Genomic DNA, 18208 nt, shown 5'->3' with positions numbered 1-18208 from the left:
ATATATATATATATATATATATATATATATAAAACAGCGCCCTAATTACCCTCTCAAACGGCGCCAACTCTTTCTCTACCTCTCCCTCTCACGCGCTCCCTCTCCCTCTCCCCCCCTCTCTGCCTCTCCTTCTCCGTCTCCGGCCCTCTCCCTCTCACGTGCTCTCCCTTTCCCTCTCCCTCCCTCTCTCTGCCTCTCCCTCTCCCTTTCCCTCTCCGCTCACTCTCCCTCTCTCTCTCTCTCTCTCTCTCTCTCTCTCTCTCTCTCTCTCTCTCTTTCTCTATCTCCTCGGCCTTTTGCTGCAACATCAAGTATCTCCCTCTCCGCTCGATCTACCACACGTCAAGGAGCATTCTGCTGCAACATCAGGTATCCCTCTCTCTCTCTCTCTCTCTCTCCCCTTAACTATTCATATCAATTTGGGCTTTTTTTTTTTTTTTTTGGCATTTTTTAATCCTTCAAGTAACATTGTGCAATGATTTGTGTATTGGGAATTTTTGAGTTTCGAATCCTTAATTAGGGATTTGTAGTGTCGATTCCCTAATTATGGATTATAGATTAAAAACCTGTGGCATCTCTTGTTGTCTTTTTTTTTTTTTTTTTGAAATTTTTGAAATTTTTGAAATTTTTTATTTTAAAAGCAAGGGTATTGTGCTGCATTTATTATGATGTTTTGATTGATCTCATGCCTTTATCTTCACCTGGAATCGGATCATCTAGGATTGTGGCATGCTTCACTTTCAGTATTTCACAGCTGCAAATAGCTGCAATCAATACCCTGTTTTCAGTGGAATCCATACTCTGTTTTTGGTAACCAAGCTGTTAATCAATGTATGATTGCTGGTCCCTGCACATTAGATACACTGGTTCTAACTACCTTTTATTATTGTTCACCGTCAGCCCTCAATCGCTGTCTGTAATCGATAACGATTCCAGTGCTTGATGTTGTTGGGTAGCAATGTGTAGATTGTTTTGGACAGCTTTGTATTTGGTGTTAGCACATTGATTACTTGCTTGTCATGGGCTGTTTGTTTTGGTTGTGGCATGATTGGTTGTATGGATTTTTATTTTTATTTTTGGCATTATAGATACATGTTAGTGCATCAATCATTGATATCTTACGGGCCAAAGACCATCTCTAGACACTAGGCTTGTGATGTACATGAACCCACTTTGGACCCTTTACCAGTTTCGCAAACAAACATCATGTGAAGAATTAACTAGTAAGGAGTAGTCTGCCCCACCTGACTCCTTTGTTTTGTGATTCGGGTGTGAGCAGCTATAATGGATAATCCCCTCCCGAGCTGTCTTTTGTATGATTCTTGCTAAGGCCGGTCCACTCGTCAAGTAGGCTAGTGCATGAGTGTGAGAAGAATTAACTAAATTTAAAAGCAGACATGTGAAGAATGCTCGATGCATGTGTGGCCCACCTGATGTGCATTTCCCTTTTGGTATTTCTGCTCATGTATGTTTGGACTGACCCCTTTATTAACTAACCCTTGCTTGTGATGTTTTCATCAGGAGCTACTTCCACGCTGGGAGAGCCTAGTGCTTCAATAGGCAATTCTGGGAAGACCCAACTTGTATACAGATGATCTGAGCATTCTCTTGTACAGACCAAGTTGATATCACTGACAGTAGCTACATAGGAAAAGGCATGTACATATGCTAGGAGCCAATCATAGCCTCTTTGAGGTTGAATGATTGTGAAACTATAAAACTAGCTACATAGTTTTTCATTTTGTCGTTATTGTCTTGCCTACACTTCTGTTTTATCCTTTTGGGTTTTAAGGAAAAACTTTAATGCCATCAGGAAGAAGCTAAAGACAAAGAAGAGGAATACGAAGAAGAATCTGAAGAAGAAACTGAGGTCAGTGGGATGTCTCTCTGATTATTGCTTGGGAATCTTATGTTACAACTTGACAATTTCATTTTGCACCACTTAGCTGTCATTATCTGTACTCACTTCTTTCTTTTATGTAACTGTGCCTGATATTTGGCAGAAAAAGAAAGGCGCGCAGGGTGTTATTGAGATCGAAAATCCTAATTTGGTAAAACCAAAGAATTTGAAAGTGAGAGACGTTGATGTAAGTTGGATATATCCTCCTAATTGTTGTACCGTGGGAAAAATTCGGCATTTTGACATCTGGAAACTTATTAGATAGTATGAAATTTATCATTTAATGATTCTGCTAGAATTTTCTGAATGCATTGGCTAAATTTATTAGTGTGTGGTGCTGAATATGTCTCTAGAGAAGGCTTTCTTCCTCTCATGTGGAATGTCTGAATAGATCATTGCTGCTCATAATATCTGTATTATATTCTACTTATGATTTTATCACAAGGAATGGAAGTTTCTTCACCTCAAAATTTTCTTCAGTGTATGTCAATAACACCAAGTCCACAAGCACCTTAAAATAATTGCTCACAGACAGCTAACTTTTTCCATGTGATCACCAATGAGTCATGTTAAACCATAAGATTACATATATGTATGTTTATTCCACTAACAATGGGGAAATTATACATAGAGAGATGGGATGTCTAGGGAGAAATTTGTGGAGATCAGTTAAGAGATACAATTTTAATTTTAAAAAAAGAAAAAGAAAAAAAGAAACAGAAAAGAAATGTCTTAATCTAAAAGATTACCTTATTCACTTACCATAACCAGTCAAAAATATAACTTTGGGTCCATATCATAAATTGCTAAGAATTTTAATTTAAAAATAAAAAAATTAAAAAAATAAATAGTTAACATGAAAGATATGTGTATATGTATGTGTGTGTTATATGTGATTTTTCCTCATTTTGGTTATTATTCCTTTGAATTTTTGAGCTTTGTGATGATTTTGTGGTTTTTAGAGTGCTGAATATTTTTTCTAACACATCTCAGGTACCTTCATAATCAGGTTACAGTTTTTTCCCCAGTTTCTTGTTTTTACGTGGGCATTTTTTTGATCTTTTGGGCTCCCCTCTTTACTGTGTTGTGGGGATTAGAAGAGATAGTGAAGTCACTATTTTGGATATCTTGTGAGATGGTGTTTGCTTGGAGTTTAGCTTTTGTAATGCTCCGGATTTCGTAACCCGAGTTTTGTACTCGTTTTCCGAAATCCCGAGAGTTAACCTACAAGGATAGCCCACATTTCACAATAATATATATATATTTTAATTTTATAAGTATAAGTGATCAATCGCAATGGAAGCAAAACAAACCCCACATGGAGGAAGTGTCTAAAATATATCTCAACTTATACAATTGGTTGCCCATAGGGCTTATACAAACCAATGACTCAAAGTAATCAAATGAAATATCTTAACAAAAGTAGAAAATGTAGAATCAAGAATCGCAAGATTATCCAATTCTTCATGCTCCACATTAATGTTAACCTGTACGTCATTTACATAACCTGCACCAACTGAATACGGTTTGATAACGTCAATGGCTATCCCAGTGAGGTATACCCTCCAAGATTACCAAGCACCACAATAGTCAAGAATGGAATTCAAATAAACTCAGAATAATACAATATCCAACGGAAACTTCACAAGTTGAATACAAAAGTATACAATTTATGTTTCCTAAGTGACATATAAGATGATACCACCTGTAATTTAGAAGAAGATACAACTCCCATTTTTAAGTACGAATTTAAGAAAATATAATGTCTAAATTACAATTCAACACTCACAAGTACAACACCAATTACATGTCCACCCAGAATTCAAAGTGTAACATGAAGAGATACAATTCATTCCCCACAAATATAACACAAACGGTTATAACATCCAAACTACGAATTAATGTATAACGTATGAAGATACAATCCATTTCTAACACACTATTCAATCACCAACTTAATCTTGATTAATGACTGAATACATGAATGCAATCAGCCTGGGGATGCACATCCAGCTGAACAAATGAATGGACCGTTCAAACAGTTGGCCCATTCATACATGATATCGGGTCTTTCAAACAGTTGACCCATTTAAAATGCAAAAAGGGTTGTTTGAACAGTACACTGGTCTTTCAAACAGTCGACCGGGCACCCGATAACGCCCACGTGCTATGTATGCATGATTAACCCAACTGTTATTAGTCCAATTTACAAACAGAATATCAGAGAAGCTCAAGGTCACTATGGGGGGCGCGCACAACCCAGCATAGGCCGACAGCTCGGGCATAGTATCACATTCCATCATCCCCTGCTCATGAGACTTAAACAAGTAATATTCTAACACACTCAAATAATTATAAGTAGTGATGGTAAGATAAAGAATCCAAGACATTTCATTTACAAGAATCTCTACAACTAGTGGCCACTCATGATTGGATATATAGACTTTACCATCACAAATCCAGATATACTTCCAACAACAAGAGTCCTTCCAATAAGTCACATTGGCACCAAGTCTTTTAAGGACGCAACAAAATAATACAATCCACAAGCCACATTGGCACAAATAATCTACGAGATGGTAAGTATACGACCACATAATATTTATTTTATTCACAATCGACCACTAGTTAGAGGAATCCCTAATATAATATCCATCAATATATGGTATTAGATTTTCAATACAATCCATTAACACCAAACAAATGTCAAACTAAATCACAATCAATTTAATACGCATTATCAGACAAATACACATGTAAGTACCCATCAAAATTTTTTAAAACAATCCTCTTGACCAAGCAGGACTGTGTAAAATTTTCTAATGTAGGGTTTGCAGGTTGCGCGATCAGGTTTGTAGGTTACCAATCAGGTTTGCAGGTTTATTAGGTTGCGCGCTACGGGTTTGCGTGATTTGCGCGATCAGCGCGATTAGCGCACTCCGGGTTTGTGTGATTTGCGCGATCAGCGAATTTGTGGATTGTGAAGTAGTGTTCAGCGCGATCAGCGAATTTGTGTGATTTGCGCGATCAGCACGATCAACAGTCATTCTAGTGTTGTGTGAGCAGCGGAGCGTCGGGACGTCTTGCGCGCAACGAGCGTGGAGAGGGTTTGCGGAGCGAGATAGTAGTGATCAGCGCGCTAAGGATTTGAGGCGGATCGTCTAGTGCGCAACATGTTGCTGCGGAACATCTTACTGTGGAAGAGACCGTAGTCAAGTGTAGATCTGGGGCAACGTCTTGCTGCACAACGTGTTGCTGCGGAAGAGAGTGGATAACGGGCAACATCTTGCTGTGGAACGTCTTGTGCACAACGTTCTGCTGCAGAAGAGAGTGGAGAGTAGGCAACGCCTTGCTGCGGAAGAGAGTGGAAAGTGGGATAGCACGTCTGTGAGAATATCATAAAGTTTGAAACTCAAAACTAAGAATCATGGGGCACTTGGATGGTAACCACTAATTTTATTTTCTAGATTTCGATAAGCCAGAATGGAGAACGGGCGAGAGGAAGAGCGACCTTGGGAGAGGGTTTGGCCGCGGAAATCCTCTTCGCACTGTTTTACCCTCTTTGTAGCCAATCTCACCTTCGACATTATGGAGGAAGACCTCTACCGCATTTTCAGCAGATTCGGGAGGTTGCTGGATGTTTTCCTCCCCAAGGATCGCACCAGAGTTAAGCCCCGGGGCTTCACATTTGTCTGATTTCGGTATGAACAGGACGCCTTCAATGAAGCCCAATGCCTGAATGGGAGGAGAGTCGACGGTAGGATCATCTCTATTGCCAAAGTTAATAACCAGTCGGACTACCCTAGATTAGAGAAGGCCCGTCTGGCCCCGCAAAAGCCACAGGCTGGTGCAGATACCCTTCCGGTTAGGGTCAGATTCAGTTTCCCAATCGACCGGGCAATCCCTCGGCACCAGTCGGGAGTTGTGCAGCAGACTCGTACACGGTGGTAGCTAATAGAGGGGAAGTGGAGCATTTGGAGGTTGGGCCTTCTTCAACCCTCATTGCCACTGCATCTAAGGTATCCACCTCAATCTTGCAATTAATTGATGCGTTCCGCAAATCCACCTCCTCCCTGCAGGTCCATTTCACCAGGGTCAGCCCCAAACATTTCCTTCTTCGATTCCAATCTAGGTAGGAGATGGCCGCATTTGCGGCTGCCACCCCTCTGCACTTAGAGATAGGGTTAGTAGATGTGGCTACCTGGTCGCCCGAATCTACTCCCCTGTATCAAGGGATCTGGATTCGGCTATTGGGGATTCCAGCCCATGCGTGGCCGCCCTCGGCGATCGAAGCTCTAGCTAGTACCTTCGGAGAGGTAGTGGAGATTGATAGCGCAACATTGCAAGGGACATTCCAGGCGTTCGCCAGAGTTCGGATTAAGCCCAAACATGGGGCTGACTTTCACAACTTGAGGTACATGTCGGTTAAGGGGAAGTTTTTCCCGATCAGTGGGGTGGTGGAGAGCCACAGCTCGAGTGAGAGAGCAATCCATCCAGGCCCATCTGTCCAAAGGGAGCAGGAATCCACGAAATCTTGGGTGGATAGGGTGTTCCACGCGTCTAGGGACCCCATCATTTCTCGCCGCCCACATGTTTGTGCTAATGCCTTTGATACATCCACAACTTGTATGCCTTTTCTCTCACCCCAATCCCCCACTACTTATGAGTGGTGCCCAATCCACTCCCAATTCCGCTGTTAACACCCTCAACCCTTCTCGCACGAGGGGCATAGGGCTCCAGGGCGACCCTCATAGGGGACTGTCGTCACAGCCCTAGCTGATCAGCTCTCATCCTTCCCCCACACCAGTGGTGCTTCAGAGGGCCAGTCCTATACTGCATCAGGCGTCAGCTCAATAGGCCCAGCTCCTTCAATGGGATCAACCCAATTCCAAGGACCCTCAACACCCTAGCAGCCCTCTACCCAGAACCTCGCTGTCATTTGAGAAAGATTTTTCAGCTCTTGCAGCTCGTGAGTCGACGGGTCCCACGTCCCAGCTTCTAGGTGTTCACTATCAATCGCTGAGGGGAAGCCCCTGGTTACAGTGGGGAGTCTGTGTGGAGTAAGCTCCCTTCATTGCAACAGTCCATCAGATGCCACAATTGGGGCACTTTTATCAGGAGATCCAGCCAGGCCCCACAGCCAGCCTCTTCAACAGTCGGAGTCAACCAGTCCAGGCAGATGGTTCCCTGGTTAGGCCAGCATCCAGTGAGGCTAAGAGGGGATGTTCGATGCCTGAGAGTCAGATCGGTGGGATGCTCCCCTCTCAGGCCTGCAGTAAGCCCCCAGGGCTGGCCACGAGACAAGGAAAACACCCAGATCAACATCCCTACTCCAACTAGAAAATGGCCAGGCAGGAAGGATCAGACTAGTGATATCTCAGGATCATGAAGGTCAGGTCACATAGCTGTGGACCTTTCTCCTTACTTCACCAACATCTCTTCGGAAAAAGAGTTCCCAGCCCCTTTACCCAGCCCTGCCTGGAGTCGTAGATCAGAAGATCGGGATCCTCCCATCTCTCCCATGCTGGAACCGTGCGGGCAGGTGTTGGCCCAGCCAGTTCAGGTGGATCTAGCGGCAACCACAGCCCCCAGCGGTGTCCCCACACCCTCTGTAGGAGTAGCTAACAACGCAGTAAAAGGGAGAAGGAAAAAGCTGTTGAGCAGGAAAATCCCAAGGCAGTTGGAAGATGGGGAGTGGGCAAGCAGGCTTCGGAGACTCAAGCGTCGGGCTATGAACTCAGGCTGTGTAACAGATGGATAGAGCCCTGATTTGGAATGCCCATGGGGTAAGCAATGCGTCTACCATCAGATCTTTGAGAAGATTGGTTAAGGACTACAAGCCCTCGCTGGTGGCTATTCTAGAGCCCATGCTGCGCGAGGAGAGGCGTGTGGCCATTGGTTTAAAGCTAGGATTCCACTCATCCCTATCCAATGGCAATGAGGGGGTAAAATTTGGGTGTTTTACCTCAACCACTTACATATTTCTGTTGAGTCCAAGTCTAACCAAATGCTCTTAGTTAGTTTGTCTGTGCAGAACTCTAGGGACAACATCCTGATGTCTATTGTCTATGCTAACTGCTCCAAAATCAACCGTAGAGCATTGTGGCATGATATGGCAAGCCTTAGCAGAGGCTTATCAGTTCTCTGGGCAGTGGGAGGGGACTTCAACGCGGTAACGAAGGCGGATGAGAGATTAGGCACCCGGCAGGTTGACAGAACCAGCATGTTAGAATTCTCAGAAGCCATCCACAATGCGGGTCTCATTGATGCAGGTTATGTTGGGAGTAAGTTCACGTGGAGCAACAACCGTTTCGGGTCGGCGCGAGTGTGGGCCAGGTTGGACAGGGTGCTTATTAATGGTAATTGGTCGGCGGCTTTCCCTACATTCAGAGTTGAACACTTGCTCAGAGCTTAATCGGATCACGCCCCCCTTATATTGTCTCTTCCGTTGCAACACCAACCTATCAGCATACCATTCCAGTTCCTTAGAATGTGGACACTCCATGACACGTTCCAACAAACTATGAAGAAGCCATGGGAGGGTGATTGCTCAAGTCAGCCTATGGTGAACATTCGGCTCAAACTTAAGAAGACGAAACCGTTGTTGAAATTCTTGAATAAGGAAGTATATGGGAACGTCTTCCACAAGATCAAGGCAGTGGAGGATGAGCTCCAGAGCATAGAGTTCAGGATGCAGGACTCTATCAGCGACGAGTTGCTCCAGTAGAGTGTGTCAGCTAGGCAGCGGTTGGAGTATCTGGAGCACATGGAAGAGATCTATTGGAAACAAAAATTGCGTATTCATTGGCTAGAGGATGGAGACAGAAACTCAAAACTCTTCCATGTGTCAGCCAGCGAGAAGATAAGGCAATCGTCTATCACTTCCATCAGAGATGCAGTGGGGAATTCTCTGTCCGATCCAAGTCAGATCAAGACAGCCGCGACGAAGTTCTTTGAGGATTTGTTCACGGCAGTGCCCTCTTCCGGGCAAGACGTCTTTACCTCAGCTGTTCCCAGTCTTCTATCGCAGCAAGACAATGTCGAGCTGCTGGCCCCACCTTCCTTGGAAGAGACTCCTGCGGGGGTGACTGCCATCCCGAAGGATGGAGCTCCAGACCCCGACAGATTCTCAGCAGCATTCTTCGCTGATTGCTGGCCCACAGTGGGGCAGGATGTCCACAAGGCAGCGACGTTTTGGTTTGCTGGGGGCGAGCTCCCTAGGGCCTTCTCGGCGTCCCTCATCTGCTTAATCCCTAAGTCCTCAGCCCAATCTTTCGCAGATTATCGCCCTATCAGCCTATGCAACGTCATCTACAAAATTATGGACAAAATCCTCGCCACAAGGCTGAGCAAACTCCTCCCTAAATTGATCGCGTGCGAGCAAGGGGCATTTGTGAAGGGTCGGTCCATCACGGAGAATATCGCGCTGGCTCAGGAGGCAGTGCGTGACCTCAACAGAAAGGTTAGGGGAGGCAACACAATCATTAAGTTGGATTTAGAGAAAGCTTATGACTGGGTGGATTGGCAGTTCCTAAAAAAAGTGCTGGTTAGGTTCGGTTTCAGTGAGAGAGGGGTGGCCTTGATGGAATCTTGCTGGGCCAATAACTGGTTCTCGGTTCTTATTAACGGGGAAGCGACCGATTTCTTCCGATCTACCTGAGGGCTGAGACAAGGGGACCCGCTCTCTCCCGCTCTCTTTATCCATGCAGCCGAGGCCTTCTCGAGAAGCTTCAAGAACCTGGTTGTGCAGGGTGGGTGCCTGGCCTTCAAGCAGAAAAGGGGCAGCCCTCTTCTCACGCATTTGCTATTCATCGACGACACCCTGTTATTTGTGAACGGTAGTAGGGCCATGCTCAAAGCAGTCAAGGAATTTCTGGTGTCCTATCAAGCTACCTCGGGTCAGAAGATCAATAGTAGCAAAAGCTACTTTATCTGTTCTAAGTTCTAATAGGCTATCTGCGAGCAGAATTCGAAGCACGAAAAGACTGTTGGGCTTCGACAAGGCCCCTAGCGTCGTCAAGTACCTAGGAGTGCCTCTTTTAAGGGGTAGATGCAAGCGCGCTGACTTCTAGTTCATCATTGACAAGATCCAGAACAAAATTTCTGGTTGGAAAGCTCGGTACTTGTCCTAGGCGGGCAGATTGACGCTCATTGGGCATGTGCTGGGTAGCACGCCACTCCACATGTTGGCAGCAACTCATGTTCCTGCGCAGATTATCGAGGACATGGAACGCTTATTTGCTAGATTCTTTTGGGGATGGGCCGACGGTAAAGGTAAGTGCCAATGGGTGGCATGGAAGAAGATCACCAAGCCTATTTAGGAAGGTGGGCCGGGGTATAGGCTCTTGAAGGTCGTGTCAGCTTTGAGGATGAAATTGGCCTAGAATGCTTAGTATGGGGAGAGTGGTGGGCCATGGGTGGCGCTCATGAGAGCAATTCACTCCAGCGACCTGGAGGAGGGGCCTTCTATTCCTAAGCAGGGCACCACATCTGCCCTTTGGATGAACATTAGATCCATCTTGCCTTCGCTGGATGCCAACGTGCAATGGCTGGTGGGTGCAGGGGAGCTGAGCTTATGGGATGCCAACTGGACAGGGATGGGGCCTTTGCGCCAACTAGTTGTTTGCCCTATCCCGGCCGCTTTGAGGTCCATGCAGGTCGAAGAATTCATTGGGCCAGCGGGGCCTTTCCCCTCCATCGGCACTCCTATCCTATCTTCCGCCAGAAACTCTCAACGTCATTATCCAAGGGGGCTTCGCTACTTCTGAAGAAAGATCGGTGTGCTTCTGGCCTCACACCTCGTCCGACACTTTTACCCTTAAATCAGCCTGCAGACTAGGCAGATCATGCAGGCAGTGGACCTGGTTCTGGAACAACGCGGTTCCTCCTAAGCTATCAGTTTTTGTTTGGAGGCTACTCCAAGGAGTGACTCTAGTGGACGAAAGAGTGCAGTCAAAAGGGGTCTTTCTAGCATCAAGATGCAACTGTTGTGAGGCTGAAGCCATGGCTAGACCGGAGGTTGAATCGCTCCATCATCTGTTTATCCCGGGGCAGCAGGCGCACAGGATTTGGGATCATTTTAGCTGGCAGTTCGGGGTCGCCCTTATCCCTCACCAGTCTATTGCAGCAAGGTTGTCTCAATGGCATTCTGAGTTGGCCCCGGGCACGACATCGGCCCGAGGCTGCAGGGTGTTACCCATCATCATCCTTTGGGAGTTGTGGCGCTCTAGGAAAGAGGCTAGATATGAGCAGACCCCCATGAAAACGGCGTCGTCCATCGCCCGTATCCAGTGGTGGTCCAAGACCATCTGCTATGGTAAGTCGCCGACTTGTGGGTTAGTCAGCCCAGGCCTTGCGTCCTCGCCCAAACAGAAATTCTGGTCGGAGGTCATAAAATGGAAACGACTTGCTTGCGGTTGGGTCAAATTGAATGTGGACAGCTCAGCAAGGGGAAACCTAGGGTTGTCGGGTGGGGGATGCGTTTGCAGAGGGAATAATGGCAATCTTCTCTTCACCTTCACGTCAGGATATGGGCGGGGAACTAACAACATAGCAGAAATTCGGGCTATTTATGATGGGCTCAGGTTGTGTTTAGAGAAAGGGCAAGACAAGATAGAGGTCAAATTAGATTCCAGTGTTGCCATCGATACTCTCACAGGGAAGGCAAGCACCTCCTAACAGTGAAAATCCTGGATCTTGCGCATCCACAGGATGACTCAGGGTGTTAACGTCGCGTTCAGAAAGATCCAGAGGGAAGCAAACAGCCCCGCGGATTGGATGGCTCAAGTCGGTAGCAATTCCCAGGTTGATTCAGTCATAAACCATTAGGATGATCTTCCTTAAGAGGTGCGCAGACTTCTTTTCTTAGACCGAGTTGGATTAGGTGCGATCATATCAGTCCGTCCATAAGGGTAGTGACTTCCTTTCTTTGTTTGTATACATTTGCGGGTATATGATAGGTGAGGTCCAAATCTTTTGTCGGAGCCCACTCGAATCGCTGTAAAGTTTTTTGATTAATGAAGCTGGAGAGGCAAGAGTCCTCTTTTCCAAAAAAAAAAAAAGTACCCATCGAAACTAAACTAGAGAAAATGATTCAAATAAATCATAAATCTATAGGATTTAGATCATTAATATGTACAAATCAAGAAATGTACTTATATGCACATACAAAACAAATCAAGGAATGTGTGCACATAAATGTGAGTCATCTTAAAATGAAGATCAATAATTCATAAATCGATTATACATGTAAACTAGTCATAAACATTATTAGGCAATTAATTCAAAAGAGAACTAAATTAATTATTATAATGCAAGTAAGCTTGAAGGGTGAATCCTCACCTTAGGGTGTGGGTTCTCTTCAAATATGGTTCAAGTGCATGTACTAACTGAGAGTAATTCCAAACCCACAAAATTCGAAATCGAATCGACACAACTCAGTTCCATCTCAATCCAAATAAGGTGAACCTTGATGAAGCGATTGGGAAACAAAATCTCCCACCTAACAAATATAAACGAATTCAATTAACTTCCATTAAAATAGATTTTAAAATTAAAACCATATAACTCAACTCAGCTTGCATTCAATACAACCTAGTTAGATTAATATACATTGACTCACTTCTAATAACAAGGGCTGAAAACCATTCAACACAACCTGACTCCAACTGAGTCGACTCGGCAGTGCCACCAGGTGGACTGGACAACGCTCTACATTGATCTCTCTCTCTCTCTCTCGATAACTGGGCTGAGTCAGACCTGAAGCACACTCTGGTTGCTGAACCGAAGTGACCAGACCTAATCAAGACTGAATTCTCTGGAACAAGTGTGTCAACTCGGCCCCGAACACGACTCGATCTCTACTTTCCTTTCTTACCTTTTCTACAAACTGACACACATATCCAACACCTAGATTTGAACCAAGCCTAGTCCAAACTCGATCTCGACTCAGTCTAATACTTATCTGTCGAGTTAACTCGGTAGTGCCACGATGATAACTCGATAACTCCTTGACTTGCTAATCTTCTAAAAGAAATATCCATTACTCTTCTCATGCCATGGATTAGATTTAATCCAACTCAGATTGTATTCACCACAAAACTCAGCAACACAAGGTGAGAAAACTCATTCGCTGCTCGATTGGGTCAAACCGAGTGAACTCATCTCACTCACTATCCCACTTTCCCTATTAATGATCGGACCTTGGTGAAATTTCATTGCTTAGAAAACAATCAAGTGACCTACCTGGAAAATGAACCAGATCTGGAATTGGTGGCCAGCCACGATTAGAAATCCATGTTTTCCAATGAGGAAGAAGGTGAAGCTCCAATGGCGGATTTGAGACGGGGCTTCGTTCCTTTGAAACGCTTGCACTAAAGGGTCTAGATCTGTCATAGGAAACTTGTGGAAATCTAAAAGTGAAGCTTCATGAGTTTTTTATCGGTGGGTTTGAATGTGGAAGTTTCGGGTCATTTTCTCTTTCAGCTACGAAAATGGCGAAGAATCGGAATGTTGTTTGATCCTTCTTCTCTTATATCAAGCCCTAACTCTCCTAGACCGTCAGATGAAAGGTAAACGGTCTAGATTGGCATTCAATCCCGCTCCTCTAACCGCCTTAACAAAAGAACCTCCTAGAACTATGTTTGTCATGCACAGTTCAACAATCCCTGCAAGCGGAAAACGAGAGGGTAGGATTCTCTCAATGGACGGATGAGAATTGAGGAGGATATTCATGTGGATTGCCAACAGGGTGAGATGAAACGGTTTCCGTTTCGAATTATTCTTCCACGTACGATCTAGCTATGACTAGATTTGTCCCCACCCGCATGCACTCACATGTACAACCCATAGGGTTTTGGTCAGAATTCACCCCTGAGCATGATGGACGGTTCAAATCATTCGAACAATGACCGACAGTGGGCCATGACTCAAACAGAAGGATGTCGCCCGCTTGAATATCCTTTAGGCGGAAAACAAAGGAAGGAAAGAGAGAATTTCTCTTTTTCGTATTGCATTGGGTTAACACCCGATTGACCTAAATTTCAATTCAGTGCACTGCGAGTACACCCTCACTCGTGCACACACATTCAAAAAGTGGGGTCCACAGCAAAGCTCTCTGAGATCCACACCGACCATTTTCTTTGTAGTTTCCAAGTAGGGCATCTGACCAAAGTTCAGGCATATTCAAAGCTCAGGTGGGCCATACACGTGAATGTTGTCTTATTTATAGCTCTAGATCAATCCTATGGTCAGATTGACTCCAATCCAACCATCAACGGTGAGTAACACCCCATGATGAAAATATGGGGTGTTACAGCTTATGGTACTTGTGATGTTTTGAAGAACTGGATGTTGAAAGATATGAGATTGGCAATTTACTATAGCAGTTTGTTACCTCATCCATGACCATGCCTTTGAATGTTAGAGCTGTAGATGCTTTGGAGTTTGTGGTTTTAATATCACATGTTTGGTAATAAGTGGATGAGGAGCTGCAAAGGGGCACTATCACTTATCAAGGCTTTGTAGGGAAAACTTGGGGGACTATAACTTTGGTGCTGCAAGTCAGGCTTATTGGATTTTATTCTTTCACTATGTTGTTTAATCTTACATTTACTATTCATTATGCTTGTAGATGTATGGAATACTTGATGATCACTCTTGGTTATGTTTTTCTTTGCTAGTCTTGTTGCCCATGATTGTCTATGTTTTCATGCCACTATATAAGTTCCGTGCCGTCCATTCCTTTCCATGATATGATTGGTCAGCTGGTGGCACTTTTCAACTGGTCCTCTAGCAGTGATTTTTCACCACACATTTTTTATTTTTATTTTTATTTTTTGTTTTCGGAAGTAAATTTCCGTCAACATTTGATTCTTTCATTGTTTCTATCTTGAGTTCTAATCTATAAAGAATTTCTTCTGAATAGAATAACATATGAAAGATCCATTATTTATTTTTATGATTGATGGGAAGCAGTTTTTTGATGGATGGTTCATTTACTAGTGCTGATGATATTTGCCAAAGCACAATGAATTTTAGATGTGTTTTCCATTGCATGTGACCAGATTTGAAGGTTTAATCGACAATTCAATTTTCTCTTTATAAGTTTGATTCTTAGGGTCGTGGCATGTGCATAAATTCTAATATGGTTGAATTACATTTTCCAGACTGCTGCAGAGTGGGAACGTCGTAGAGAAAATTTTGTCAAAGAGCTAGATTTTGTTATTGCAGACTTGGTATAGCTCTTTTTCATGATTAGAGTGTTGTGAACATTGTTCTTTCTTCTCATATTGTTTTTCCTTGGAATGCTGAATATTAATACCAATCAGTACTATATGACTGCTGTGGTTAACCATATTTTTTAATTTGAATTTTGAACCATTTATAACTTCGAAGTAATTCACTATATCATGAATTAGTTGGATGCATGATGCTAGGTAAAAGTATACAAGCAACATATCTGATGTTGAGGTATTTATACGGGCACAAGTACATTGAATTTTTACTGTCTGAAATTCTCTATTTTTAGGCATCCATTTTCCAATATGGAATTGGAGAAATGGACTTAAAATGGATATTTTTTATTTTCATTTTCATGAACATATGGGGTTTGTTATTAAAAGTGAGCCATGTTGATTCTGCTGTGAGTATTGTCCACCACTTTCATAAAATTTGTGTAATTTCTGTTGCTTATGTGGGTATGAAAAGCCTGTGAAAGGAAGGAAAATCAGGTGGGCCCCATAGTCAAATCAGCGGTAGTTGTCCACTCTCAAATTGTTCTATGGTGTGCCCATATTCAAATTTTTTGCTTCTGCTTCAAGGGTATTCCACGTATTCAAATTTTCAGAGGGAAACAGAGAATTTTATGAATTGTTTGGGTGAATTTTGGGAAAATAGAGTATACTGATGCCATTCACTACATGACGGTTTTTGGTATTTCAATGGTTTTATGGTTTTTCCCAAGCAGTTGTCTGTATTGGAATCAAGTGATTGAATGTCCAGTCTATATTATTGAGCTTTTATACCAACTTCAACTGAATTAACAGAATTTTCATTCGAGGCCAATAGTCTGTACAGATGGGGATATTTTGCATTGATGATGATGATATAGATCATTTGTCTGGTGGATCCCAATGTGAATGTTCAACAGATCAGAAATCTACTCTGTTGAACAATCACAAGTATCTGATCGGTGGACTTCTTCGAGTTGCATATGCATATCTCTAGTTGCTGCATCATTTCATCTACAATTTGATGTTTACAGATGTTTCTGCATCATAAATACTAGTAATGTAATTACAATTTGATCATTGCCGGTCTACAATTTGATCTTTCCTATTAACTAAATTATGTATTTCAAGGTTATTTTCTCCATCAATGCAAGGCGGAGATGAAAGATTCCTTGAGAAAGGTCAGTCTTTTTCATACGAAACTAAAGAGCAATTATGTACAAATGCATTTATGTAGAATGTTTCTAGTTGCTTGCTTTCTGCAGGTTCATATGTATGTAGATTCTCAAGAAAAGGTTATAGCTCAGTATCAGGTAACACCATTTTAATCCGGGTTTTTGTTTTTTGTTTTTTGTTTTTTTTTTTGTTTTTTTGTTTTTTGGTTTTTTGTTTTTTGTTTTTTTTTTTTGTTTTTTTGTTTTTTTGTTTTTTTTTGGCAACCAGAGATGATACTTTCAGATATTTGCTAATAGTTTTCTCTCCATTGTACTATCACAATCTAGTCCAGTAGTGCAGCCAACTGCAATGTAGCCAAACTAAGCATCTACAAGCTAATTTAGTTGTGTTTGGATGTGCCAAATTGGGGAACCTATCTACACTTTCAGCTGAGCCATTTCTCTTGCTTATGTTCTCTAATGATTTAGATCTTAATACAATTATCTGTTCTGTGCAGCGGAAATGGTAAGAAGGCAAGCTTTATTTCTAGGTGACTCAGAGCTGCAGCAACTGCTTCACATCTTCAGGTACTTGTTGAAGAACTGCATTATGGATTAAAAAATGGTTGTTTGACATAAATCACGTATGAAATGCTTGTGGGTTATCATGTATGAAATGCTTGTGGGTTATCCACCATTTTACTCCAATGAATCAATGTCAACATATTGAAAGGTAAAGATAAGATTCAGGATATTGTATTCGTGTTTGTTTTAAATTGATATCTTAAGACATGTTTCTATCACAGGGAAAGAAAAAACTGGAAAAGGACTATAAGAGTTCTTGTCAAGCATGGTGAGAGAGGTCTTGCCAAGCAATCTTCTACATTCCAATGGAAACTCAAGGTTTCCTCATAGTCTTAGTTATAGATTTCTGTCCTTTATTCTTTAATCCAAGAAAATTGGTAGTCCTGTTTTATACCTATCTTCTTTTTTTGATTGGTGTTGCCAGGGTTGCTTAGATGTAGCAAGAGCTGCAGGCTTAGGTGGACTAACTACCTTAGGCCTGGGATCAAACGTGGCAGCTTCACTGATACTGAGGAGGAGAAGATCATCCACCTTCAAGGTCTCTTGGGCAATAGGTAAAAACACCATATCTTTTTCAATCTATATATACCCATCTAAGGGCCCAAATGACTGTTTGATAACCAGGAATCCATTTAAAGTAAACTAGGAATTCCTAATATTTATTTGATAATTATTTCCTAAGGTACTACTATGAATGGATTCCAAGAGATTTCATTTTTAGTGGTGTGTATGATTTACAAGTGAAAATCTTCAATATATCTTATTATTGAGGTTGACTTTAAATTTTGTGGTTCAGAAATTTAGAAATGAAAAAGCCTAATTATTATCTTATAAAATCTATATTTTTCTTTACAAATCAAACATGAGAAGTGATTTATGTATATATATATAAAAAGATAGATATGTAAATATAAATTCCCTTTGTATAGATGGATGAAATGATTTTTGTAGTCTCTAAGAATTTGGATACTTATATTTATGTGAATTTGATTGAATTCAGATGGGCTGCCATAGCTTCTCATCTCCCTCTAAGAACAGACAATGATATCAAGAACTACTGGAATACCTACTTAAAGAAAAAGCTTAAGAAGCTCCAAACATGTGTGGATGGCCATATGAATAATGGGACCTCAGGCCAACAGCCTATCTCCAGAGGACAATGGGAGAGAAGGCTCCAAACTGACATTCACATGGCTAAGCAAGTTCTATGTTAGGCCTTGTCCACTGAGAAATCAGACCTTCTTTTGGACCCAAAGGTTAGCCATGGCTCCCAATCCCACACCAGGCCACTCCAAGCATCAACCTATGCATGGAGCACAGATACTGTGTCCTGATTGCTT

General features: G+C 42.6%; 1 protein-coding gene and 1 long non-coding RNA gene across 8 annotated transcripts; one reads left to right on the top strand and one right to left on the bottom strand.

The window, feature by feature from the left end:
• The first annotated feature begins 1808 nt into the window (after positions 1–1808).
• Positions 1809–18024, top strand: LOC131246510 (uncharacterized). 7 transcript variants are annotated; one of them, XM_058246715.1, is made up of 8 exons: positions 1809–1870; positions 2004–2087; positions 15067–16310; positions 16395–16442; positions 16802–16871; positions 17090–17136; positions 17303–17422; positions 17869–18024. In XM_058246715.1, exons 3-8 carry the CDS (start codon positions 16277–16279, stop codon positions 17880–17882), a joined length of 333 nt encoding a protein of 110 aa, XP_058102698.1. In that variant the 5' UTR covers positions 1809–1870; positions 2004–2087; positions 15067–16276; the 3' UTR covers positions 17883–18024. The 7 variants fall into 7 exon arrangements, 6 of the variants coding, with proteins under 6 accessions (XP_058102698.1, XP_058102697.1, XP_058102695.1 ...); XM_058246714.1 differs by having other exon boundaries at positions 17090–17186; positions 17293–17422; XM_058246712.1 differs by lacking the exon at positions 17869–18024 and having other exon boundaries at positions 15067–15135; positions 16261–16310; positions 17090–17186; positions 17293–17751.
• LOC131246511 (uncharacterized) lies at positions 3200–13355 on the bottom strand. The gene is made up of 3 exons (XR_009171411.1): positions 13145–13355; positions 12242–12401; positions 3200–3416 (listed from the first exon to the last, which is right to left on the bottom strand). It is a non-coding gene; the product is annotated as an uncharacterized LOC131246511 (long non-coding RNA).
• Positions 18025–18208: the final 184 nt, after the last annotated feature.

Source organism: Magnolia sinica, chromosome 5, assembly GCF_029962835.1.
Source record: "Magnolia sinica isolate HGM2019 chromosome 5, MsV1, whole genome shotgun sequence".
Taxonomy (NCBI): domain Eukaryota; kingdom Viridiplantae; phylum Streptophyta; class Magnoliopsida; order Magnoliales; family Magnoliaceae; genus Magnolia; species Magnolia sinica.
The sequence above is the reverse complement of the archived record's forward strand: the minus strand, read 5'-3'. Positions and strand labels throughout refer to the sequence as shown.